This window comes from Myotis myotis, unplaced genomic scaffold, assembly GCF_014108235.1.
Source record: "Myotis myotis isolate mMyoMyo1 unplaced genomic scaffold, mMyoMyo1.p scaffold_m19_p_21, whole genome shotgun sequence".
Lineage (NCBI taxonomy): Eukaryota > Metazoa > Chordata > Mammalia > Chiroptera > Vespertilionidae > Myotis > Myotis myotis.
The window spans coordinates 1,574,179-1,600,789 of NW_023416326.1; the positions used below are offsets into that span (position 1 = coordinate 1,574,179).

General features: G+C 57.9%; 1 protein-coding gene across 4 annotated transcripts; it reads left to right on the forward strand.

The window, feature by feature from the left end:
- Positions 1–1,518: 1,518 nt before the first annotated feature.
- On the forward strand, positions 1,519–26,539 carry ASPM (assembly factor for spindle microtubules). 4 transcript variants are annotated; one of them, XM_036354575.1, is made up of 27 exons: positions 1,519–1,860; positions 3,697–3,840; positions 4,006–5,491; positions 6,647–6,751; positions 7,149–7,295; positions 8,211–8,456; positions 8,697–8,764; positions 9,450–9,591; positions 10,193–10,323; positions 10,679–10,854; positions 11,529–11,674; positions 11,758–11,843; positions 12,181–12,402; positions 12,518–12,725; positions 12,815–12,960; positions 13,065–13,193; positions 14,252–14,446; positions 15,135–19,412; positions 19,770–19,936; positions 20,214–20,310; positions 21,540–21,689; positions 22,788–22,979; positions 23,668–23,860; positions 23,990–24,144; positions 24,898–25,074; positions 25,494–25,660; positions 26,284–26,539. In XM_036354575.1, the coding sequence occupies exons 1-27, from the start codon at positions 1,618–1,620 to the stop codon at positions 26,387–26,389; spliced, it is 9,702 nt and encodes a 3,233-aa protein (XP_036210468.1). In that variant the 5' UTR covers positions 1,519–1,617; the 3' UTR covers positions 26,390–26,539. The 4 variants fall into 4 exon arrangements, 3 of the variants coding, with proteins under 3 accessions (XP_036210468.1, XP_036210469.1, XP_036210470.1); XM_036354576.1 differs by having other exon boundaries at positions 12,818–12,960; XM_036354577.1 differs by lacking the exon at positions 6,647–6,751.
- Positions 26,540–26,611: the final 72 nt, after the last annotated feature.

The following is a 26,611-nucleotide window of genomic DNA, read 5'->3' on the forward strand; positions in this document are numbered from 1 at the left end:
TGTTAATCTGAAGGATGATATTCACCATATGACAATGTAAATGAAGTGTTGTTGGAATTATCATTCATGCTAACACTTTTGCTTAGAAAACTCTGTAGTAGTGTTCTCCTTGTACACCAGTCTGAACGGGGCCAACACACCTCTGTAACAGTTTTGTTTAAATATTGTTAAGGTAACGGGTCCACTTCAGGCCCCATTGGGTATCAGTGAATGTCATTGCCTGTCTCACCTTCCGCATTGCCTTTCAACCAGGGATGTTTTTCTGACATTGTTTGTGTACCCATACCATACCCATACATATTTTTAAAGTTTCCGCCCGGCTGGCGTGGCTCAGGGGTTGAGCATCGACCTATGAACCAGGAGGTCACAGTTGGATTCCCGGTCAAGGGCACATGCCCCAGGTTGCAGGCTCGATCCCCAGTGGGGGGTGTGCAGGAGGCAGCCGAGCAATGATTCTCTCTCATCATGGATGTTTCTCTCTCTCTCCCTCTCCCTTCCTAAAATCAATAAAAATATAAAACAAAAACAGAGTTTCCTACTGCCTTTAGAGGCAGTGATGTAGGGTAAGGGCAAGATTAGGGCCACGCCTCCTCTGATACATATCCTGGCTTTGCCTCTTGCTGGCCTTCGTGCACATCCGTAAGATACAGGTTAATGGGTCCCATCCAACAGTGTTGGGGCTTAAAACCACCCTGGGCATATATGTATATGTTATTAGATAAAACCAAGGACTTATCTGTCCAGGGATGGCCTGCCAACGCCATCAGTCGTGAGTTAATTGTGAATCTCAGGTTTCATCTACTTTTGCCCCCAGAAATCTCTAGTTAAGAACCAGCCAACACACAATGCAATAGAAAGACACAATGCAATATTGTAGAACTGTGCACTTGAGACCTGTGTGTTACTCACCAATGTCACCCCAGTACATTCAATAATAAATAAAAACCCGGCATGTAAACGCACTGACTCCCTGCTGTGGTCACTCACTGAAATAAGCCCGTTCGCACAAACTGGACATCTCATCGTCTTCATTCTCTCCCGTTCGGCCGTGGAAACCGCGAGAAAAAAACCCAGTGAATGACTATAACTCTGGGCTGGAGCCACATTAGGCTCCTGAACGGTTTTGCCCGAGGTTGCCCCTGGCAACCGCAAGGGCGGCTCTACCTCCGGTGCAAAGGCTGCCACCGCCCCTGTCTTCCCCTCGACACCAGCTCTTTGCAAAACCAAAAGGCGGATTCCGTCTCTAAGCAACGGGTTTCCAGGTGTCGCAAAGACCCCGCCTCGGTTTGCGGCCCCCCCGCGGAGAGCGCGACAGAGCCATCATTTAAATGAAGCGCTGCCGTCTCATTGGCTCGGCCGTCCCGCCCTCCGATTGGCCCCTGAGGAGGTTTGACGGCGCCGCTGCTCGCTGATTGGCTCTGCGAGGGACATGGGCGGGGCCGCGCGTGCCCATTGGTGGCGGAGGGAAGTTTAAGCCGAGGCCGACGCCACCCCTAGTATCGCCCGTGTTGTGTCGGCGAGTGTTTTGAGGGGCTCGTTCCGTTCGTTTCTGGGGTGCGGGCGCCTGGGAGAGGAGGACAAGGCGACTGGCTTTCTCTGCGGGGCGGCCCGGGCTGCATGGCGGCGCGGCGAGGCTGCGGGGGCGCGGGCGCCTCGGGGCGGGGGCCGCCGCCCGTGCTCATCCTCAGCCACTTCTGCCCGCGGCCCTTCGTGTGCTTCGGGGACCTGCGCCCCGGCGCCTCGCGGACGCTGCCGCTGGCCGTGCTCAACCCCAACGCCGAGGCGGCCGCCGTGACAGTGCCCCGCGGGCCCGCCGCCGACCGCGGCTTCCGCGTCTGCCCGCGCGCCTTCGAGCTGCAGGTGGGTGTGCGGGCCGGGCGCTCGCCCCGTCCCCGCCGTCACCCCGCGGCCCGGTCGGGGTCGGGGTCGGGGTGGGGCCCGGAGAGGAAAAGACAGACGCGGGGGACCCTAGAGGACTCGGGGGCCATCCCGGTCCCCGGTCTCGGAGAGGGATGGGGGGGGGGGGGACCGCACCCCAGCGCGCATGCGCGGAGCATCCCTGGCCGCATTTCCAGAGCCGATTGAATGGAGCAGCGATGAGCCACCCGGTTCGCCTCCGGGCACACGTATGCTAACTACCAAAATTCTGCAGCGCACACCCCAAAATATAATTTTTGCTAATCTGATCCCCCCCCCCAAATATATATTTTTGCTGATCTGACAAAATAAAAACAGGCATGATTGTGATTCATTCACCCCGGACCGCTGTTGTTGTGTTGGCTGTTGTCTGTTTTGTCTGTTTGGTTTGTTTTAATTTGACAATCTAAGGCAAGAGAGGTCAGTGCCTCAGACTTCCATTTTTAAAAATTCTGAAAGTTCTTGTGCATCAGCCACGAAAAGTCGAGACCTCAGGCATCGCGGCTAGAGGGCGCTTGGAATGAACTCCTGGAGTTTTCTCGGTGCACGGACCGAGTTTCATCCCATCACTTGGGGTTTCCCGGGATTTCCCCGGTGGCTCTTCTGCATGGCGCTGGCCAGAGCCCTGTTCCCGTCGTTACCACCGAAACCCATCGACTGTCAGTTCTTCTGGCCGCGGCGGCCTTTCCACCCGGGAGAACGTCTCTCCGAATGTGTGGCTCACCCGCGGGTCCCAGGGGTTCAGGAGGGGAGGCCCCGCCCAGAGGCCGGGAGCCGAGGTCGCCCACCTGGGTGTCAACCGGGGTTCTTCCCCTGGGGCCCCGCCTCCCCTCCAGTTCTCGGGAATCCTAGATCCCCAGTTTCCTACCTGCATAATAATTCCTTTTTGTTATTTGGAACGAATGGGGTTTTTTTTTGTTTTGCTTGTTTTAGAATGTACTGTTTGATCGAGTTCATTGTTTTGTGTATTTTTTTAACCAGATGTTTCTGATGTTTGACAGTTTTTGCTTGAAAATAACTTGCCTTTTTTTTTTTTTTTTTGCCCGGAACAACCACAGCCCCGGAGTTTTTTCCGTCCTGGCAGGGTTTCAGGCTGCGTGCGGGGCGTAGATGCCCAATTCTGAACTCCGGGGTCCGACTGCCTGGGTTCTGGTTCTGACTGAAATACAGAAAGTAGAACACGGAAAGCGTCCTGGCCCCTGGTCTCCTGGCCTCTGGTCACCTGGCCTGTGAGAGGTGGTGGTCACAGCACTGCTTCCCGGGCCTGTGAGGGCGGAAGCTGTGCTAGGAGGCGCCCCGGACTGTGCCTGGAACGTGGTGTTTAACAAGTATGGGTGGTCACGAGGCTGTGCTCATAGAAGCTCCTGGGAGAAGGAGCTTAGTTGATTCTTTTCAAATTTTTGGGGGGCAAAAGTCTTAATAATGCAAATTCTTCTATAGTCCAACCGGTAGTCGTATGCATATCCTAAAGGAGTAGAAATACTGTGATTTACTGATAATGAAACATGATTAGGAGACTGTGCCATTGCTATGTTTACAATTAAGATCGTGTTGCCATTTTATTCTATTGTGAACCTTGTTATTACCAGTAGCTTTTTTCTTTGTAATAAAATGAGCTAGGTTAGGGAAGTATATTTGACTTAAATGTTACTATGGTGTAGAGTGTTGGTGGGTAACGGTTACTAATCTTGCACTGTAGTCTGAGTGGTGTATTATATGTATTGGTTATTATTCATAGTCTACTGTTACAGTAATTTAAACATACCCTTTTGATTACAGCCTAAGGAGAAAATTGTTATTTCTGTTAACTGGACACCAGTAAAAGAAGGCCGAGTGAGAGAGATCCTGACATTTCTTGTAAATGATATTCTGAAACATGAAGTTATATTACTAGGAAATGCAGAAGAGCCGAGAAAGAAAAAGGTAATAACTTTTAATCATTCTGTGGTTTACTCTAAGAAAATGATAATGTGTAAAAATTATTTTGATAACACTCTTGTTGAAGTGAGTGACGTACATAAATTTTCTGATTAAAGGTAACATACAGCAGCCATCAACTTAATCTGTCCGTTTTGCTTATTTTTGCAGAGGAGTCTTTGGGATACCATTAAAAAGAAGAAAGTTTCGTCCTCTTCAAGCCATAAGAAAAGGATTTCAAATATTCAGAATGTTAATCAGACGTTCAGCGTTCCCCCCAAAGCTGACAGAGTTAGGAGCCCTCTACAAGCTTGTGAAAATTTGGGTGGGAATGAAGGCTGTTCCCCAACAGAAAACAATTCTCTAATCCTCCAAGAGAATAAAATACCCATTTCCCCCATTAGCCCCACTTTCAAAGAATGCCACGGGGACACGTGCTTGCCACTCTGTGTCCGGCGGTCCACCACCTACACATCTCTCCATTCACCTGAGAGCGGGGAGCTGTGGACATTGGAAGGTGCGCACATGCGCAAAGAGTTTAATGGGAAAGTCATAACGGAAACTTCCTTTGACTCCTTGACTGGTATCAACGGCCAGATTGAAGAGGATGGTAAACGTAGTCTTACCCCAAACTGTTCTTCCACTTGGAACATTACCCAGAGCCAAGGGGATTTTCTAAGTCCAGATTCCTTTGTAAAGAACAGCCGCAGAGCTAGTAATAAACTAGAACCAGTGACCGTTTCACCAGATACGTTTCTCAAAGATGATTCAAGGCCCCGGCATTTGGAATCAAACACTATACATGAAATTTATCGGACAATTTTAAGTCCCGATTCCTTCCTTAAGGATAATTATGGACTAAATCAGAAGCTAGAATCAGAGTCAGTGAATCCATTTGTATCCCCAAATCAATTTGTCAGAGATAATATGCCGTATTTATCTCTCTCTCAACCAACTTGTGAGTTATCACCGCTGTCAAAAGAACGTTCTCAGGCCCCGCCGTCTCCTCCGGGGCAGAGAAAAAACGAAGTTTTACCGTTTATTCCTGGAAATCAGGGTGCGAACTCTCCCAAAGCTATTTTTGCAGAACCCGAGGCTTCGGAAATGATACCAGATGGTCACAGTTTTACAAAACAGAAGCAGCCTGCATTCCCCGCGGCTCAAGATACTGCTGGACAGGCCCACGGTGCACAGCCCCGGAGACGCCCCATACTCTCGGCCACCGTTACCAAACCGAAGCCCGCGGGCCCCAGAGAGCGCGGCACGGAGCCCAGCGAGCCGAAGGCCAGGCGATGCCTCCGCAGCGCGGTGGGCGACTGCAGAAACGCAGCAGACGACCAGGAGGAGGAGGAGGATGCTCTTCATCCTTACCTCCCGGTTATAGATCCCGCGGGGGGCAACCCTGAGGGGTGCAGAAGAGCAGCTCCCTCCTGCAAGGCCGCCTTCCAGGCGCGGAAGAGAAAGAGCGGAGGAGGCGGGGAGGACGCAGCCGGGGCGAGCGCGGGCGCAGGACACGCAGGAGAACGAGAAAGCAAAAGGATCCACTTTTCCCCCGCGGAGTCTCGAGCCTCCACTGCTAAGAAAACAAACGCGCCGGGGACGCCCGCCTCCCAGTGTCGGAGCAGCCGAGGGAGGCCACACCCCAAGAAGAAAGCCGGTGAGTTGTCCCTGAGAACGTCACTCATAAAGGCCGCGCTTTCCGCTGCTTTGGGTCTCACACTGGCTGCTGCTGAGCTTGCATTAACCTGCCCGCTGCAGTTCCCCGTCTGCGTAGCGGGAGGTGGGACAGAGTGCAAGACGGGGCCACGCCCTCCTGAGAGCCTCCCCCTCCCCACGCGCCATCTCTCTGGGTCCAGCATCCTCCTACCCTCCAGCACCTGCAGTCCTTTCATCCACCCCCCCTCCCCCCCCCCCCACACACACTTGCGGCCTCCACTTCCTGTCTTCCTCAGCGTGGACTCCACTCATCACACACATGTCCTTCCCCTCGCTGTGCTTGCCTAGAAAATCCCAACCCCAGTCCCACGCTGCGGACTCTGCCTGCTCCTTGCCGGTGGGTCTTTCAGTGCGTGACCTCTGCCCTGTCCGGGTGGCTCAGTGGGTGGGAGCATTGTACCATTCACTGAAAGGTGGTGGGCACGTACTCAGTCCAGCCAGGGCACGTACCCAGGTTGTGGGTTTATTTCTGGTTGGGTCGCAAATGGGAGGCAACCGATGGGTGTTTCTCACATCAATGTTTCTCTCTCTCCTCCTCCCTCTCTCCTCCCTCCCTCCTGCCTTCCCTCCTTTCCTTTCTCTTTCAAATCAATACACTTCATGTGAGGATTTAAAATAATAAATAAATTCATGACCTCCGACCTCAAGGAAGCCCTAAGCCTTTCAGCTCAGCTCCCCTTTCCTGGTTTGTGGCTTCGCTGCAGCTGCCTCCACCTCCCTTCTCTTCTCCTGAGGCCTCCGCCTCCCCCCCTGCCCCCCAGAAAGACCCCGTGGTTGGGCTGTTACTCTCATCTGTCGCCACTGCTTCTGTGGCAGCTGCTGCTCATCGTGGCTGACGTGGCCTCTGACAGCTTCCTGTTCGTGTTGGGTCTCTAGTCTCGACCCCTTTCCTCTGCCTCCTGCCCGAGCCGGAGTCTCTCACGTCCACTGAGGGGGTGAGGGACCCCCCCACGGCGCAGCTCGGGCCTGGCGCTTCGTGTCGCTACTGTTCGCTGCATGGACAGGACCGTGGAGCAGCCGCGTCTAACTAGAACATTCATTCAGGGATTTCAGGTCCCTTTTTAATGCTCTTCTTCTGCTTTATAATTTATTTTAGATTCTTTAGCATTCAAAACTCCTAACTCTAAAACACACAAACGGACCCCACGCATGGTTCCTGTGGCCCAGGCTAGTTTGACCTTCATAAAACGCTTGAAAACAGGCAAGTGTCTTTGGCCTTCACAGTCCTGGGAAACTGACGTTGAATGGAGCAGGAAGTGTGTTTCCAGTGGGGACGGATTGAACAATGTGTTTGCTGAACGAAAGCCTCGGAGACGCGGGAAAGCATGTGTATTCAGTCACAATGAGGGTGTTTTCTCAGGCTCATGAACCCGCTCCTGGGACGCGGGGTTGTTAAATCAGCAGGGCTGCCTCGCTCTCCCTTTGTACTTGGATTGCGTTTCATACCCACGTGCTCCCCACCGTCTCCAGCGAGCAGGGGCCAGAAACCCTTATTCCATGTCCTCGGGCACCTTTGCTAGTCAGGATGCTCTGTTGCTGTGTGTCCTGTAACGATGTAAAGGAAAAGGTCTCAGGCCCTGACCCCCTTGCGCCCTCAGACATCCCGAGACACCCGATGCCGTTCGCCGCGAAGAACATCTTCTATGATGAGCGCTGGAAGGAGAAGCAGCAGCAGGGCCTCACGTGGTGGCTGAACTTCATCCTGACGCCCGACGACTTCGCCGTGAAGACACACGTCTCGGAAGGTAAGCGCCGAGTCCTCGCGTCAGGGAACCAGCACCCTGTTCCACAGGTGGGGTCCGCCACGGCGTTGGCCTTTTTAATGGCACATGTTTTATTACAGTGATGGCACGCTCCAGTCATTTATTACAGTAATGGCATGCTCAGTCATTTATTATAGCAATGGCATGCTCAGTCATTTATTGACAGAAACGCTGAAGATTGTGTCAGGGAGAGCTTTTAGGGAATTCTGGACGGAACGTACGGAACCTGGCATTTTCGTCTCACTTTTCGTTCTTACACACGAGCCAGTGCCATTAGCAGGTGGGTTATTCTAATGCCGTTGGTTAGGTACAGGGAGCCGCGGCCACTCAGCCGTCCGCAGGCAGGAATCCTGGGAGACACAGGCGGCTTGCGTGGCCTCATCGCAGGGGCATGTTGTCTCCACCTTCTTCACGTGCAGGATTTTGACCTCGAAGGACTTGGGTTAGATGGTCTCCAAGGAAACAGAGCCTGTTATGTTCGTTCCCTTCTGGAGAGAAGTGTGTTGGATAAAAACGCAAATCGCATTTCAAAATGGAATTGATTTAAAAACCCGCACTCCCTAGGAGCGTGTCTGTCATTTACCAAGAGGGTGGAGGCAGAGAAACCAGCGAGGAGGCTCTCCCCTGGTCTGGGTCCCAGAAGAGAGTGTTTGAAGTGGGTGGTGGTGGCGGCGGTTGGGAGGCGTGGCGAGGCTTGGGGTGGGACCAACAGGTTGCAGTGGTAGATGGGCCTCCGGGCCAGGCCGAGTGAACGGCCACACCTTTGTTTTGAGATGGAAGAGAGGAGAGTGTGTGGAAGGGCGGCCGTGACTGTGGGCGACTGCGTTCCCTGCTGGATGCGAGGGCGCCTGTGCCTCTCCTTGACCAGGCCCTTCTCTCCCCCTCCCTCCCTCGCAGTGAATGCCGCCTCCCTCCTCCTGGGCGGGGAGAGCCATCACAAGCTGAGTGTGCCCAGAGCCCCCACGAAGGAGGAGGCGTCGCTCCGGGCGTACACGGCCCGGCGCCGGCTGAACCACTTGCGCCACGCCGCCTGCCGCCTCTTCACCTCCGAGAGCATGGTGAAGGCCATTAGGAAGCTCGAGGGGGAGATCGCAGCCCGGCGGCTAGCTGTCCGGAGAGACAGGCACCTCTGGAAGGACGTGGGTACGTGGGGACCAGCCCGAGGGCGCCCCCTGTAAACAGAGGCTTCGCCGTGTCAGGGTTACACGCCTACGGGACGGGCTGTGCTGCCTGCATCGCGCATGTTCAATGCCGTCATGTGTATTGGAGTGGCAGTTCGTTCATTTAAAGTAACTTCACAGACGTGCCTGCCCATCCTCCCGCTGATTCCTCCGCGAAGGCAGGTGACTGTGGTCTGAGCTGCGCTGTTTGCTTGCGTTTCAGGAGAGCGGCAGAAAGTCCTCAACTGGCTGCTGTCCTACAACCCCCTGTGGCTGCGCATTGGTCTGGAGGTGAGGACTCCCTTCGGCTGGGCAAGGACTGCACTGTAGAAACGTGCTTTTAGGAGACTTTCAAAATAAAATAGGGTTTCACTTAGGAAAGCATTTCGTTAGCTCTTTCTTCCCGTTTAAAATGAAAGTGCTCCTGAGTCGGGGACCAGCCAATGTAGATCATCGCCGCTTAGTTTTATCGTCACTTTTTCGTTAGTTTCTGAAACATGTATAATGCGGAGCTAGATAGACTAACAAGTAGAGCAAGCTCCTTTTTGACAAAACCAGGCTGTTTAAGTCCATTTTCTAATTGAAACCTGGTAACACCATTGAGGTCTGTGCTGCTGTTTCCCCTTCTCCGATGACCCAGAGCCTGGGTGTGCAGGGACCTGCGTGCCAGCCCTGGCCGGGCTGTGGCCCCACCCCGACTGAGGCAGGGCAGCCTTTCTGAACACCGGGCGTAAAAGTGGCACCAGAACTGGAGGTTTTCCCGTCGTTCAAGGCTCAGTCGTGTTGAGAATGTTAAAGCCGGTTGAGTCAGACGCGTCGCAGTGTGCAGAGGCGGCTTGGCAGCCACGGGCCCGTCCCTCCTGCGGCGGGAGAGCGGGGCGGCCTGAGAGCGAAGGTCGCTGTCCGCCTTCCCACCACACCCTCTGCCTCCCGGAGGGAGGCGCCAGCCCTGACTGTGGCTCCGATTCCCTCCCAGACAGTGTTCGGGGAGCTCATCGCCTTGGAAGACAACAGTGACGTCACGGGCTTGGCGGTGTTTATTCTGAGCCGCCTGCTATGGAACCCGGACATCGCCGCCGAGTACCAACACCCCTCTGTCCCCCATCTGTACCGAGACGGTGAGCAGTCTGCCTCCACCGCCTTCTCCCGTCCAGCCGAGCGTAGAGATGGCTGCGTCTCACTCTTCCTGCCTCTGAAGTCACCTGCTGGGGAGACAGCATCAGTAGGGCCCTCTTCCCACCCCACCCCCACCCTCACATTCCCCGCATTTCCCCCCCCCCCCCAGTTCCTTCTGCCTTTCTTCTGTCTTCCCCCGCCCTCCCCCACCCCCCCCCGCCCTCCCCACCCCCCTCCCCGCCCTGCCCCCCTCCCCACCCTCCCCTGCTCTGGGGCTGTAGCCTGTGGAGGTCCTATCTGCTTGAGTGTCTGTTGTACGCACGGCCCCTGGGCTGGTGCTGGGTGGCATAGTGCTCCTTTGGATTCGTGGAGGGAGGTGGACTAAAGCACGCGATGCCTCTGCGCCTCTCACCCTCGCGCCTGCGTTGGAAATGCTCCCTGTTCCTGCCCCTGGTGTGAGTCAGGGCCTCCAGCCACGCAGAGCCCTGAGAAGGCCCGTTGTGTTTCATGCCGACGTCCTGTAACTCTTACACATTGTCGTCACGGTCACGGGGAACGGGTCCGGCCCAGGCTCACCTGCGCGCTTGCTGTGCCGCCCTTTAGGCCACGAGGAGGCCCTGTCTGCCTTCACCCTGAAGAAGCTGCTGCTGCTGGTTTGCTTCCTGGATCGAGCGAAGCTCTCGAGGCTCATCGACCACGACCCCTGTCTCTTCTGCAAGGACGCGGAGTTCAAGGTGCGGCTCCCGTCTTGTCTGTGGCTGCACAGCCCCCCTGAGGCTCGGTCTGGCCCTGTCGCGTGTTTTCTCTAGAAAGCGAGTTTCTCGAGGAGCGGGGCGGGGGGGGGGGGGGCGGGCAGAGGCGTGCCCAGCGTGTCCTCCTAGCGGCTCCCCTCCGTTTGAGGGTGGACTGAGCCGCCAGCCCTGCTCTAACCTGGAGGTGAGCCGACGGGGCTGCCCAGGTCTTTCCTAGCAGGCGCGTAGCCAACCACGCTCGTTCCTGGAGAGAGTTATTAATTGGAGCGAATGCTTGAAGGCTGCCGTGGGAATGGTGGAGAGAGCGGAGTCTGACGCCTGCGCCGGCTCCCCACAGGCTAGCAGAGATGTCCTGCTGGCGTTCTCGCGGGGCTTCCTCAGCGGGGAAGGCGACCTGTCCCGCCACCTGAGCTGGCTGGGGTTGCCCGTCAGCCACGTCCAGACGCCCCTGGATGAGTTTGACTTTGCCGTCACAAACCTCGCTGTGGACTTGCAGTGCGGGGTGCGCCTCGTGTGAGTATACAACACAGAATCGGGCTACTGAGGAACTGGCTGAAATGTTCTAAAAGCACTGTTTCCTGTAGTTGCACAATCTTCATTGCTTTTTCATGTTTGGAAATGAATTTAGGTTAAAAAATGGGAATAAGACTCTGCAACACTTTTGGGAAAATGGGGTCAATTTTAGGCCCAGACACCGCCTCCTGTCCAGTGTTTCTGAGAGGAGGAACCACCGGTGCCTAGAATGGGGGTTGGGGGGCATCGGACGTCAGGGTAAGTGTCTGCAGTGGTCGCACGAGTCCGACAGCATTCGAGACCAGTGTTAGCACCGCCCTCATTCCACACGAGGAGGAGTAGGACGAGGAAGGAAACTGGCCTGCCCGGTTTTACACTGGAATTAGGGTACCACTCGGGGTCTGGCGTCAAACCGCACGATCGTTCCTCCATATCAAACCGGAAGCCTCAGAATGGCTGTGAGCACCCAGGTCCCACGGGGAAGGCAGGCGTGGCCTCCAGGGTGCTGACTGGAGCGACAGAGTTCCGGGAGAATGTTTTAGAGTCTTTCTAACCCAGAACCGTCTAACCTGGGGGAGGGAGGGTTATGCGGGTGGTGACCATATTTAAATGAGGCTTTTTCCCCTTACCTTTTCATATCACACTCTCACCTGAAAATCCCTCCCGTTTGGTAGGCGAACCATGGAGCTGCTCACACGGAACTGGGACCTCTCGAAGCAGCTCCGCATCCCCGCCATCAGCCGTCTCCAGAAGATGCACAACGTCGACCTTGCTCTGCAGGCCCTGCGGGCCCGCGGGATCCCGCTACAGGACGAGCAGGGGGAGCCGAGAGCAGGGGGAGCCGAGCGGCCGCTCCCCGAGGGCCCTGGCCCCACGCGGTGCTAACGGCTGTCTCACCTGCAGGAGGCGCGATCCTGGCCAAGGACATTGTGGACAGGCACCGGGAGAAAACCCTCGCGCTGCTGTGGAAAATAGCCCTGGCGTTCCAGGTAGCCTGTCTTCCCATCCAGTCGCCTAGACCGACGGTGGGAACTGTGACTTCCAGCTGCTCGGCTGTCCCGGGAACGGGGCTGACCTCACAGCACCCCACCCTCGACCTCGCCCCCAGGAGAAGGAGCCGAAGGGAAAGGCACATCCGGGGGGGAGTGGACATGAGCCTGGGACCCAGGCTGCTGTGGCCCGAAACCCCGTGGACGGAACCCCCGCCCTTCCCATCGCCTCCGTGCGGACATGCTGGTCTTTAGCTTCTGTGGGCGAGAGCGATACCCTGTCGAAAGGCCTGTTGTCTTCTTAAAGGACTGAGGTAGTTATTTTCTCTTGTTTCAGGTGGACATTTCTCTTAATTTAGATGAGTTAAAAGAAGAAATCGGCTTTTTGAAGCGCACGTGGAGGGTGAAGAGAAGCACGCCTGCGCGCTCCCGCCCTGCGGACGCTGTTCCCAGTGAGAAGACGGACCCGAGGCCGAGCGGCTCCTCGGAACAGCGTCCCGAAAGCATCAGGCTGTTGATGGAGTGGGTGCAGGCCGTCTGCGCCTTCTACAGCCTCAAGGTAGGTCCTTCCTCTCGTGTAGCCCCGTGTCTTCAAGTCAGTCTTGCTGAGGATTAAAAAGAAAGGAAACGTGCTTCTCTCCAAAGGCAATTGCTCCCCCCCTCCCCCCCCCCAGGTGGAGAACTTCACGGTGTCCTTCTCGGATGGCCGAGTGCTGTGCTACCTGATCCACCACTATCACCCCCGCTGTGTGCCGCTGGACGCCATTCGCCAGCGGACCTCGCAGACCGTGGAGTGTGCGCAGTCGGGCTCCGTGGTCCTCAACTCCTCGTCCGAGTCGGACGAGAGCTGCCTGGACCTGTCCCTGAAAGCCGTGGAGCTGGGTCAGTGCCGGCGGTCGGTGGGCGTGGCGCGTGCTGGCGGTGCCAGGCCTGCCCATTGGCAGAGCCGTCTCATCGCTGTCTTCCCGCAGCAGGGACAGCCCCCGAGCTGCACCGGGAGCTCCTGGAAAACGAGAGGAGGAACTTCCAGCTGGTGAGCTCTGCGGCCAGGGACCTCGGCGGGATCCCTGCTATGGTGCAGCACGCGGACATGTCAAACACGATTCCGGACGAGAAGGTGCGGGTGGAGGAGCCTCTTCCCCGGGGACCGGGAGGAGGGGCCTGCCGGGACCGGGAGGAGGGGCCTGCCGCCGTCTGTCTCCATCTCGCGCTTCCTCCTAGGTGGTCATCACCTACCTGTCGTTCCTCTGCGCGCGGCTGCTGGACCTCCGCAGGGAAACCCGGGCCGCGCGGCGCATCCAGGCGGCGTGGAGAGACCACAAGCTGAGGGCAGACCTGCGGCGCCACCAGGTACAGGGGGTTCCGGCGCTCGAGTGCAGGAGCTGGGGATGGCTCTTCTGTCTAACTCCCGGTTTCCTGCCTTCGATGTGCCTTCCCGCCCGCCAGCCCTGCCTCCCTCGGCTGCAGGGTCCGTGGGACATGGACGGGATGCCTGGCTGGCCCCGCCCTCCCTCCTCTGGACGCTCCCTGCCTCCAGGGAGCACGTGTGTCTGGTGCTGGGGGTCAGGGCTGGGGCTGAGGCTCAGGGAGCCGCTCATTTTGTCTGCGAAGCTCCCCAGTTGGTCTTTTGTGATTAAAGGGAGCATTGCGGTTTCCATGGTTTTATTTCTCAGAATGTTTAGGACCTAGGGGTACGGATGTTAGTTCTTATTTCCCTTGTGGCCCCAAAAGGACTAAAAGTTGCAGGAACATAAAGTATTTTCCTGAGTTTGGAACCGTGTGTAGCCTCTGCCTGGGTGTCCCCGTCACCAGGCAGGGCCGGTGCTGCCGCCGCGGCAGGGACTCTGGGCGGCTCTGGCAGCGCCTCTCCCACTGATGCTTGTTCTCCGCACCGCGGGGCTTGCAGCCGCCTGCGCTCTGTGCTAAGGGGGTCATTTCCTCTCCCTTTCTGTGAACTCTTGTTCAAATTGTAACCAAGCAACATGGCCTTATTCTGTAGAGCATCTTTATTTCAGGGTCTTTTCCTCCTTTTTTCCCCATACGATGCACCCCTTTTTGGAAAGTTAAGCATGAATTTACTGGACCACAGTCTGAGAGCCATACCACACTTAAGTGCTTTTCCATTGATTATTGACGATCTGTGATGCATCAAGCATGTCTGTGGTCCTTCTCCTACGAAATCCCTCGGAGTCTTAGCTTCATCACGTAACCGTAGCTGCACGACCACCTCTCGGCCACTCCTCGGTGCCCAGGGTGCCCGTTCTCCAACTCCAGCTACGAGCGTGTCCCATGCAAGTGTGGGGGTGTTTGATTTCCAGGATGAATTCGATTAGTATTTCACAAATGATTTTCTTACAAATAATAACTGAGGGTCTCCAGTGATTGTTTAATTAATGTTTTGTTCCGAGGAGAGAGACCGAGCTGCGAGAACCATCCAGGCGGCGGTGCTGGGGTTCCTCACCAGACGGCGGCTGCGGAAGGATGCTCAGGCCGCGCTGGTCATTCAGAGGCGCTGGCGAGGACTCTGCCGGCGGAGGGCGGTCCTGAGGGCGGCGCAGGAGCAGCTGGAGGAGGCGCAGAGCCAGTCGGCATCGGTGATTCAGGTAGAGCATCCTGGCGCTTTGGATTTAGGAAGTTTCAGTAACTTTTAAAGGAAGAAAGTGAAATACGACCATCTTTTAAATTATTGTAGTTTAGACTTCTACATCTTATCTGGTATTAACTTCAGCAACTATTTCGGGAGCATTTGAGACATATGTCATCTGTTTGCCGCAAACTCTTACAAAAATTAAAAAAACCAGACGCAATTGTTGCGTGCCCTCCCGGCACCTGTGAGCGGCTGGCTGTGTGCAGCCGCAGGCACAGACGGGGCGATGCCCGCTCTCCTCACAGGGGCACCCAGGCTGCCTGTCGCCTCTGCTGTGTCTTCGTCCTGGAGGTTTTCGGGCCTCCCCTCGGCCGTGCTGGCCTGTGGGCTGGTCATTCCACTCCACGCCCACTGCATGGATCTGTCACATTTTGATTCTGTCTTAATCTGTTGAAGAATATTTGCATTGTTCCCAGTTTTGGGTAATTTCATTAGGATCGAGAAGGATTTGCGAGTTGGCTATAGCTGTATCAATGTAGAAACCAAAATACACACAAAAGAGACAAGTATCTTTTTCAAAAATATATTGCGTGTCCATTTAACATGCTCATTTTTAAGCAGTATGTTTGAAAAATTAGTCCATTCGAATGTGTCAAGTACAGAAGTGACGTCCCTTACTCTGTGTCCGTCCTTACCTCCTGCAGAGAAATTGGAGAAGGTATTCCGCCAGGAAGCGGTTTCTGAGATTGAGACATTATTCCGTCGTCCTGCAGTCTCGGAGAAGAATGGTGGCTGCCGTCGCTTCTTACAGACGCCACCTGTGGGCCGCGGTGACCATCCAGAGGCACTGGCGAGCGTGTGTGAGGCGGAAACAGGACCAGCAGAGCTACCGGGCGCTCCGAGCCTCCTGCCTGGTCATCCAGTCTGCCTTCCGGAGGTGGCGGTGCCGGGAGCAGCGGCTCCGGATGAGAGCGGCGGCGACGCTGCAGCGGGCCTTCCGCGGGTGGCGGGCCAGGAAGCGGGCCCGGGAGGACAAGGCCGCCACCGCCCTCCAGGCCTGGTACAGGGCGCACAGGGAAGTGCGGAGATTCCGCCACGTCCGAGCTTGCGTCGTCCTCATTCAGGCGCGATTTCGGGGCTTTCGAGCCCGAAAGCTGTTTCAGAGGAAGAAGGCGTCTGTCCTGACCATCCAGCAGCGCTGGCGTGCACACCTGCAGGGGAAGGCGGAGCGCGGCCGCTTCCTGCAGGCTCGGGCCGCGGCCCTCCGGCTGCAGGCCGCCTTCAGGGCCGCGAGAGCCCGGGACCGGCGCAGACAGACTCGGGCGGCCTGCGTGCTCCAGGCGTATTGGCGAATGAGACGAGAGAGAGCTCAGTTTCTCAGCTTCAGGCAAACGGTCATCAGGCTGCAGGCGCTCGTAAGAAAGCATCAACAGCTGCAGAAATACAGGAAGATGAAGAGCGCCGCCCTCGTGATTCAAGTCCATTTTCGCGCTTACATGGCAGCCAGGAGGGCCCGAGTGTCCTACCAGGAGACGCGCGCTGCGGTGCTGGTGCTGCAGTCTGCGTGCCGGGGGATGTGGGCCCGCAGGAGGTTCCGTCTCGCCCGCACATCCGTCGTGAAGATCCAGTCCCACTGCCGCGCGTGCATCGCCAGAAGGAGGTTTCTGAGCCTAAAGCACGCCGCAGTCCGGCTGCAGTCCATCGTGAGGATGCGACAAACCTGTGCTCGGTATTTACGCTTAAGAGCGGCCGCCCTGTTCACCCAGCGGAGGTACCGGGCCCTGAAGACGGCCGCGCGGAGGCGGGAAGAGTACCGGCGGGTGCGGGCAGCCTGTATCCGGCTGCAGGCCTTGGCCAGGGGGCACCTGGTCCGCAGGCAGCTGCGGCTGCAGAGTTCCGCTGCCCTCACCCTGCAGTCCTGCTTCCGCATGCGAGAGGCGCGGCGGCACTTCCTGCGGGTGCGCAGGGCGGCCCTGGTCATCCAGAGGGCCTACCGCGCGCGCCAAGCCCGGCTCCGCCGCAGGAAGCACCAGCAGGTGCTCAGGGCCGTGACCCGCCTGCAGGCAGCGTACAGAGGCTACCGAGCTCGCCAGCTCCTCCGGCGCCGGGCCACGGCCGCGCGTAAGATCCAGGCCGCTTTCCGAGGCCACAGGGAGCGGGCGCGGTTCCGGTCTGTGCTGCGGTCTGCCGTCATGATCCAGAGGTGGTACCGGGCCCGCAGGACAGCTCGTGACCTGAGGGCGCAGTTCTTCAGGGCGAGGACAGCTGCGCTTTCCCTCCAGGCTGCCTGTCGTGGCTGGAAAGTGCGGGCGCAGATCCGCAGAGAGCAGCAGGCGGCGCTGACGATCCAGGCCGCGTTCAGAGCGGCCCAGGCCCAGAGGCAGTTCCGACGGCTGAGAACAGCCGCGCTGGCCCTGCAGCGACATTGGAGAGCGAGGGCTGCGGGAAGGAGGCAGCGCTTGGTGTACGCGGGGCTTCGGCAGGCGGCGCTGACGCTGCAGGCCGCGTGGAGGGGGAGGACAGCGAGAAGGCAGATCCAGAAGCGACACGAGTGCGCCACCGTCATCCAGGCGCGGTACAGGATGCACGCGCAGCGCAGGAGGTGGGCAGCCCTGAGGGAGGCCGCGCGGCTGATCCAGGCCCGCTACCGGGCCCACCGCCTTGGGAGGAGGCAGCGCCTCTGGTATCTGAAGACCAAGGCGGCCGTGGTGACTCTGCAGTCCGCCTTCCGGAGGATGAGAGCGAGAAGAGAGAGCGCACGGGAGCGCGGCAGGGCGGCGGCCGTCATCCAGTCCCGGTACCGGGCGCACAGGGCCAGGAGGAGGTACGCGGCCTACAGGGCCTCCGCCATCGCCATTCAGAGGTGGTACCGGCATGTGAGAGCCGCCCACCAGCAGCGCAGGGAGTACCTCCACTTAAAGGAGGCCGCGACCCACCTCCAGGCGGCGTATCGGGGCCTGAGAGCCAGGAGGCAGCTGCAGCGCATGCACACGGCCGCCACTGCCATCCAGGCCGTGTTTAAGATGCACCAGGCACAAGGCAGGTTCCGCCAGGTGAGGGCGGCAGCCGTCGTCATCCAGGTGAGGTACAGGGCCCGTCGCCAGGGCAGGACGCAGCGCGCGCGGTACCTGGCCGTCCTGCAGGCCGCTCGTGTTCTCCAGGCGAGTTGGCGAGGAGCACGGGTGAGGCGGACCCTGAGGCAGATGCAGAGCGCGGCGGTGCTGATTCAGTCCTGCTACCGCCGGTACCGCCAGCAAACGCACTTCCTGCAGCTGAAGTGGGCGACGGAAGCCGTGCAGCGCCGGTACCGCGCGGCCCAGGCTGGACGCCTGCAGCTCCAGAGCTACGCCAGCCTGAGGCGCTGCGCCATCCGCGTGCAGGCTGCGTTCAGGGGCAGGAGAGCCCGGAGACGGGTGAGGGCCCTGCATCTGGCCGCAGCTGTCATTCAGAGGTGGTTCAGGGCCCTGCTGGCGAGGAGGAGGTTCCTTTCTCTCCGGAGCACTGCCATCTGGGCTCAGAGAAGGTATCGAGCCAACGTTCACGCTAAGCATCGCCGGCAACTTCTGCGCTTACGAGAGGCAGCCGTCAAAATCCAGGCCCGGGTCCGAGGTTGGCTGGTGCGGAGAAGGCTGCGAGAGATGCACAGGGCGGCCACCGTGGTCCAGGCCGCGCTCCGGATGCACCGAGCGCGGGCGAGGTACCAGGCCCTGAAACAGGCCTCGGTCCTGCTCCAGCGGCGGTACCGAGCCTGCCGAGCTGCGAGGCTGCGGAGAGAGGAGTGTGTCGGGCAGAGGGGTGCCGCCGAGGTCCTGCCGGCCGCACCGGAGGGAGCGAAGGCGGGGCAGCTCTCGCGGGAGCAGCACAGGGCCGCTGCCATCATCCAGAGCGCGTACAGGAGGCACCGGCGGCGTCTCTCCCACCAGCAGCTGCGGGCGGCCCCCAGGGTGACACGGGACAGACACAGCGCCAACGAGAAAGAGGCGCCCGGGCACCGTGCGCTCCCGAAGGCAGCGGCCTGTACGCCGGCGGGCTCGGCGGCCCCCGCGGTGGGGGAGCGCAGTCGGGAGCAGCGTCCGGCGGCTGTCACTGTCCAGCCGCATCTCAGGCCTGTCAGAAGGCGGAAGCGTTTCCTCCAGTTTAGAGCAGCCGCGGGTTTTGTTCAGAGAAGACGCAGTGTGGCCGCGGCAGCGCGAACCCCAGCAGCCCCCGGCCCGCAGTCTTCCTGCAGAGGTTCGCGGGGACACGGGGACGGCGACGGCAGGCTCCGGGCCACCACCCGCATTCAGGCCTCGCAGCGGACGCACAGGGCCCGCGCCGCCGACCGGGCCGAGGGCAGGGCAGCCGCGGTCGTACAGAGTCCCTGCGGGCCGTACGTCCGAGGGACGGCGGGGGCGAGGCGGTGCTCAGCGGCCCGCAGACCCGCACCACCTGCTGAGGCTGCCTGTCGAGGCCCGAGAGGGAGATGGGCGCTGGGAGGGGCCTCCGAGGGCGCGGTGGCCGCCAGCGCTGGGCCCCCTGCCTCCCACTGTGACGGGCCCGGAGCTCAGCAGGACGCTGCCTGGAGCCCAGCGGCCAGGCCGCACTCGGGGGCCGAAGCTCATTCCCAGAGGGAGGCCGCGGTCACCAGCCCACCAGCTCTCCGGGAAACGGCCCCAGGGATGCTGGGAGCCCGGGAGCCTGCCGCCCTGCGCGTCCGGCCCTCCCTCCGCATGGCTGCGTGTCACAGCAGGTTCGTGCGGCGGAGCAGGGCTGTGGTCACCCTGCCGCTGTCCTGCCGGGCTCGGCGGGCCCGGGGACGGTTCCTGCTGGGGAGGGACGCGGTGGCCGTGCAGAGCCGCCGCCGCGCCTGTGCGTCCGCGAGGCTCCGGAGGCGCGCGTGTCTACGCATCAGGGGCAGCGTTGTCATCATTCAAGCGTGGACCAGGGGATTTCTACAGAAACGGAAGTTCCGGAGGATTAAAGCCAGCGCCTTAATAATCCAGGTACGTGACTTCCATAGGAAGCTCCCATCCTCGGTGCCTGGGCGGCTAGGAGACGAGCGCCAGCAGGGCATAGTGGGTGCTGGCTTAGGGCCGTGTTACTGATCTCCCCAAATGCCGCGTTTGAGAGGGAGCCAAGGGCACCAGGAGGGACTGAGCCGAGACAGCACACATAGGGTTGCATTTCCGTAGGTGTCATCGCAGCTCTCCCGGGAGAACCGGGCGGAGGGGGGGTGGGGGGTGATAGTGGGGCCCTTTATTGCGTGACATTCTTTCTAAGTGAGAATTTTAATTCTTCGAATTTACAAAAAGTAAGTAAATGAGCACCTCCTGGCGTGTGTCTGTTTCTGTGTTGAGCAGGCTGCGTGGAGGAGCTACAGAGCCAGGCGGCGTGCTCATGCCGTGGAGGCAGCCTGCAGGATCCAAGCCTGGTTTCGGGGCTGGCAGGCGCGCAAGCGGTACCTGGCTGTGCTGAAGGCTGTGCGGGCCGTGCAGGGCCGCTTCCGGGCCAGGCGGGCGCGGGCATGGTAATGCAGCCCTGCTGGGGCCGGGCTGTGCATGCGGGCATGTGTGTGCATGTGTGTGCGCGCGCGCGCACGTGTGTGTGTGTGTGTGTGTGTGTGTGTGCACGCATTCGCGCATGTGCACAGCGATGGGTGCTAGAACGTAAACATAAATTACACTTTTCTTTGTTATGCTCTTTTGTTATTGCCTTTCACATATTTTCTTTCGTTTTGAATGGGGGTTTTTATTTACTTCCTGAACAGATTGATCTGAAATTGCTCTCCCATGACTGCTCCTCAGGTTTCTGAGCGTGAGGGCGTCGGCCGTGACCATCCAGAGGAGATGGAGAGCCACGCTTGGTGGAAGGCGGGCTCGCGAGCACTTCCTGGCCGTGCAGGTGGGTCTGAACGTTTCCTGGCCGTGCAGGTGGGTCTGACCGTTTCCTGGCCTTGCAGGTGGGTCTGACCGTTTCCTGGCCGTGCAGGTGGGTCTGACCGTTTCCTGGCCGTGCAGGTGGGTCTGAACGTGACCACAGCTCGTCTGCAAAGAGCTGCCTCAGGAAGCGGAACAGAAGACTGTGCTTAAGACCTACCAGGGCACTAATTTAAACACATCGCCGTCCTCAGTTGAAACTTATCACAAAATACTGTTTGTGTGTATTTTGTTTACGTACATGTGCAGTTATAAGAGATTCTCAAACCCAACTTCGAAGTGACTTTCAGAATAAGTCGTTTACTTGGAGAAAGTGATCATCAGTGTAGCATTGTGTCCAATAAAAGTCACACACTTTAAAAAACATACTGTGGACCACAGTTGGTGAACTACTTAAAATATTTAACATTAAGTCTTTAGAATAGTTGCAGTACCGATGGTCTTTTATTAAAGAAATAAAAATTTTACTTGGAAGTTTTGATGCTCATGTAATATCCACTACGATTATAGCCACTTCTTAGTACACGTGCTGCTGTGTATTAACTTATTTGATCCTGGTAGTAACCCGGTGAGGTGGTGTTCATTAGCATACCCATTTTACAGATGAGCAAAGTGAGGTCCAGGGAGGCAAGGTGACTTGCCCAAGGTCATTCTGCTAGTGGGTGGGGGAGTCTGTGTTGATCTATGTTGTAAGACAGACCTGGGTCCCACTCACTCTGCATTGAGAAGGTCAAGGTCATCCAGGCCACGGCAGGCAGGACGCGCCCCCACAGACCGTGGGGCTGGGCCTCCGGAGACTCGGGAGAGACCAGCTCCCACCTGGTCTGACTAGCGCCGCCGCCTCCAGCAGTTGTGCCTGGAACACGGGAGCCTTTGAGTTTCATACTCACACGCTTCCCTCATGATAACGAGCACACCCAAAGCCATAACTCACTGTTCTTGGGAATCCAGTTAAGTGAAGTGCTGTTATTTAGTAAAGTGCACAAAATGTAACTTGACTCTCTGAGCGATGGATTGCCCAGTGGAAATATTTTAGAGGAGATCGGCACTTTTTAGGTACAGTGTAAAGAATGTTCGCATGTAAAGGTTAGTTTGCTAATGTGTGTAGTTTGGTAGCGGGATGCACAGGAGTAGACGTGGACTGATTGTCTTACCAGCCGAGTGTCTGGTTACCAATGTTTTCTTCCCCTTCAGACGTCGGAAAGCAGAGCCACAGTCAGGCTCCTCCACTTCGCAGCCGCCGCCCGCTGCCACCTGGCTGCTGTGCGGATCCAGAGAGCGTATCGGCGCCACGCGGCCGTGAGGAGCGCGGAAAGGCACCTGGATTCCGTCATCTGCATCCAGGTCAGCCCTCGCAGTGGCGCCTGGGACGTGTGTGTCACACACCTTTGTATTTAATAAGTACTTTCCAAGGGCGTTAAGCCAGGTCAGATCAGACCGGGCCTTTGCCGGATCGCCGGGAGGAGGGCGCGGCGGCTTAGGGAGAGGCGGGTGTTCTGTGACTCGGGGATGAAGCTGCTCTCATCTCTGACGTCACTGCCCTCGTTGACGCTCCTCCCAGCCAAGTCTGGGGGCCTGTTTCTCTGCATCCTCACCCACACGTGGCTGCAGCGGGTTTTCTGATTTTTGCCATTTTAGCGAGTGGCAAATCCTACTTTGTTTTCCTTTGGGACTAACATTCTTCTGTGCTGTGCTTTTTATTGAACGTGGTTTTTCTAATATGTACTTTGCCCATGTTCCTGTTGGGCATTTTTTATGTGCTATCGGAGTCTGTATGTGTTCTGGATATGAACCCTGATCGTATGTACTTACGATATACTTAGCAGACACTGACACGTAGGATAGCGCGTGGACAATGCATTGCAGAGTGAACCTGCAGCTCGGTGGGATTCACAGACCACGAAACGGCCACGCATCCAGGGTTAGACGTAGACGCTCACGCACCCCAGCGTGGCCTGGAGGGCTTTGCAGTGGGGGGGGGAGCGATGCCACGGAGGAGGCTGAGAGGTGGTTTCCAGTGTCTGGTTACAACTGAAACGTCTGTGTCATTAGGAATGTGCATGTGCATGTGCGTCCGTTTACATTAAAAACCAGTGCAGCCCGGCCGGCGTGGCTCAGTGGTTGAGCATCGACCTGTGAACCAGGAGGTCACGGTTCTATTCCCAGTCAGGGCACAGGCCTGGGTTGTGGGCTCCATCGCCAGTGGGGGGCGTGCAGGAGGCAGCCATTGATGATTCTCATAACTGATGCTTCAGTCTCTCCCCCCTCCCTTCCTCTCTGAAAGCAATAAAACGCACATGCACACGCACACACACATACACATGCACATGCACACACACATGCACATGCACGCACACATACACACACACACGCACATGCACACTCACACATACACACGCACACGCACAAAACCGAAGTAAAATCCTCACGTGCCTTAAACAGAGATGGTTCCGGGCGAGGCTGCGGCTGAGGAGGTTCGTGCAGGTCTGTCACAGCATCATCGGCCTCCAGCACGAAGTTGAGGAGCGGCGGCGGCGGCAGCACAGGGCGGCCTCCGTGATCCAGGCGGCCACACGCCGCTTCCTCCTCCGCAGGAAGCAGGCGCGGCTCCGTCACAGCATCGTGAAGATCCAGGTGAGCCACTGCGGACGCCGCGATTGTAGCTCAAGACTCGGGGTCGCAGTTCAGCTGTGGGCAATCTGCCATTTGGAAACAGCCACCCACCCTTTAAAAAGCTGAGATTGGTCCATAGACTAAGTCAGTGATGGCGAACCCATGACACGCGTGTCAAAGGTGACATGCGAACTCATTTTTTTGGTTGATTTTTTCTTTGTTAAATGGCATTTAAATATATAAAATATCAAAAATATAAGTCTTTGTTTTACTATGGTTGCAAATATCAAAAAATTTCTCTATGTGACACGGCATCCGAGTTAAGTTAGGGTTTTTCAAAATGCTGACAGGCCGAGCTCAAAAGGTTCACCATCACTGGACTAAGTCATACTAGTAAATACTAAGCTGCCAGAATGTTCCGTTCAGATTCCCTGGGGGGAAGTGTATGTTTGATGACAAGTACATTCGCAGTTTGAGCAGAGTTCGCTACCTCGGGTCAGCGATGAGCTTCCATGGTGCACAGGAATATCCGTGTGTTTCTTCTTAGAAAGACTGAGTTCGCTGTTAGACTTAGAACCTGAATGAGGCTTTAGTTGCCAGGTGTCTGATCAATCGTCTAAACTCACGGAGGGTATTTACTTTGTGGAGATAAATGCCAGCTTACAGCATCCTCCGTTGTGGTCTTTAAAAAGCAGTGTTTGTCTCCCAGGCACTGTGGAGGGGCTACGCTCTGAGGAAGAAGAATAATTGTACAAAAATTAAAGCCATTCGCAGAAGCCTTCAAGCTCTGAGTGGGGAGGTTCGAGAAGAAGACAAACTGTACAAGAGAACCTCGCTGGCCCTGTTCCACCTGTTGACATACAAGCACCTGTCGGCTGTCCTTGAGGCCCTGAAGCACCTGGGTGCGTGTCCTGTGCCCACAGTCTTCTCTGAGGTCACGCTCCACGTCCGCCTCCGGGCACAGGGAGCTCTTGTGGCCCCTGTGGCTGGGCCGGAGCCTCGAGTGGCTGAGTTTCTCCTCTTCCTTCCAGAGGTCGTCACGAGGCTGTCCCCGCTGTGCTGCGAGAACATGGCCCAGAGCGGGGCGATTCGCAAAATATTCCTCCTGATCCGAAGCTGTAACCGCAGCGTCCCTTGTATGGAAGTCGTCAGCTACGCGGTGCAAGTCCTGCTGCACGTCGCCAAGGTAGCTTTCCGTTTCAGCGAGCAAATCCTCACGCAGGAAGTCCGCTCAGCGCGTGAGGTGTCCGTGTGCTCGTCACCAGAATGCAGATGCCCAGGCACATTCACGCATCTGCCCTCTTAGGGGAACGGGCTGGTCTGGACGTGGGTATTTGAGGAATTGGTTCTTACTGAGCACTCACTCACTGAGCACTGGCCTGAGGCGGTTGGTGCTCTTACTCCCGTTCTAGAGAGAGGGGGAGCTTTCAGTCCTCACCTGAGGGCTCGCGTGGGAGGTGGGGCTGAGCTGGACCGTTTCTGTCTGCCCCGCGGTCCTGGCCCCCAGCGCTGTCTCAGGACAGGGGCCTCCTCCCGCAGCAGGAGATCCGGACACGCTGCAGCCGCCACCTGCACTGCTCTCTCCCGTGGCGTCAGGGTTCCGGGTGTGGGGGGCGCAGGTCTGTGCTGTCGCGATGGGCAGTCGACGGGGATGAGAGGACAGCTCTTCCCCTCCCCCACCCCATCCCCAGCCACAGCTGAGGGCTCTGTCCCCCCGGGGCTTCCCATGGAGCGGGAGGGGCCCAGACACAAGCTCTGGGGCCAGGCAGGAAGAGCAGGTGCACCTGGGAGAGGGACTCGGGGTGACCGGGGGGTCACAGGTCACTCAGCCGTTCGCACCTGCGGCAGGTGGGCCAGGAGCGGGGCTGAGCTTCCTCTCGGTCCGGGGGTTCCGGTGAACGCCGTGCTCACTGTCCCTTCCCCTCCCTGTCTCCTCGAGTACGAGAAAACGACGGCCGCGGTGGGCGCCGTGGACGGCTGCGTGGACACGCTGCTGGACCTGCTGCGGATGTACCGGGAGAAGCCGGGCGACAAGATCGCCGACAAGAGCGGGAGCATCTTCACCAAAACCTGCTGCTTGCTGGCTGTTCTGTTGAAGGCGACGGGCCGAGCCTCGGTGAGTTCACGCTCCCACCCTCCTCTGGCGGCCGCAGGAAGCGCGCCCTCCGGGAGCCTGTCGGCTGGGGGCGCGGGGTGTGAAGGGAAGGGGCCAGGGTGGGGTGTGGTGGTCGGGGCAGGAGGTCGGGCTCGGTCGGGGCTGTGCACCTGTGGGCACCCTGAGGAGTGAAGTCACAGGACTTGGTGACGGACACAGTGGGCACTGAGGGCACCGACTGGTACTTGCCTTTGTGTCATGTGGATTTCAGGGCCCAGGGTGGAGTGTTTGCCCTCTATCATCATCTTATAAATCAGCTTATGCTTCACCCCAGCCCGACCTCAGAGCCTGGGGAGCTCGCTGGTTTATCACAGCGTGTGCTCGATGGAAGGGATGCAGAATGTACTTCTCAGTTCCCATCAGTGCGTTTTCTCTTTCAGGATGTTCAAAGCAGGTCCAAGGTGGCCGACTGCGTGTCCAGCATCTACAGGCTCACGGCTCATAAGCACAGAGTGGACGCCGAGCGAATACTTCACAAGCAGAGTCAGAACTCCGGGAGCCTCCCCCGCCTGCCCGAAACCGCCCCCCGGGCCAGGATGGTGGCACGGTAAGCAGGGGTGCGCTCTGCGGCCCCGCGTCCCTGCGCGCGCGTCCTGACGGCGGATCTCACACACGAGCTGTGTCTGCCGATGGAGAAGCAGCCGTGACCAAGAGGAGAGGTACCTGTGGGAGCCTCTCAGCACGCGGTGCCGTCAGGGTGCTGCCGCCCAGAGTCAGGCCTGTGCTTCGGGGGGAGGAGCAGGCCAGAGGTCACATGAGGGGTCAGGAGACTCAGGACCCATGCGCTAGCCTCTAAGGCCTGAGAGGGATGCGGTCACCTTGGGGCGAGAAGACACAGACAGGAAAGTCCCAAATGAACCTCAGGGCAGCCCCGCTCCTCCAGAAGTCACGTAGAGGGAGAGCCAGCACGAGGGGCCGAGGACTTGCTAACAGACAGGAGGACACCCCAGGACAGTGGCCTCCCCCCAGGGGAGCGGCTGCGGCTGCGAGGTGGCCAGAGGGAGAGGGACGCCGCCGGGTGTGGCTGGAGGGAGCGTGGGGAGCAGTGATGTCTGAGAGCCGGGTCAGGCAGTCACGTGGCCGGGAGCCGCCGTGTTCACCGAAATGGGGGGGGGCGTCGCTCTTTGAGGAGAAGGACACAGTTAATGCGAGGCCTTTGCTCTCCCACAGGCTCCAGCCAGGCTGGGTCTTGAGGAGGGACAACGTGCAGGAAATCACGGCCCCCCTGCAAGCTGTGCAGCTGGTGATGGACACGCTTGGCGTTCCTTACCCGTGACAGGGGCAGCTCCGCGTGTGCGGGGAGAGGACATTGTAAAGCGAATCATGGCTGTGGAAAGTGCTTTGGATTTTTTTCTAGAACTAAGATCAGATTGTGTATTAAAATGTAAGAAATATGTGTACCAATAAAGTTTTTACGTTTGTCATTGTTTCTTTTAGCAATAGCTTTATGTACGTGATGTTTCTCTCTCTCTCTCCCTCTCTCTCTCCTCCCTCCCCT

What these genes read in the sequence shown, in the direction of transcription:
- ASPM (XM_036354575.1), top strand. Translation starts at nt 1,618, where the DNA reads ATGGCGGCGCGGCGAGGCTGCGGGGGCGCGGGCGCCTCGGGGCGGGGG. An exon ending in CAGTGCGGGGTGCGCCTCGT is followed by an intron (nt 10,855 to 11,528) that starts GTGAGTATACAA and finishes CCCGTTTGGTAG; the next exon opens with GCGAACCATGGAGCTGCTCA. An exon ending in ATTCCGTCATCTGCATCCAG is followed by an intron (nt 21,690 to 22,787) that starts GTCAGCCCTCGC and finishes TGCCTTAAACAG; the next exon opens with AGATGGTTCCGGGCGAGGCT.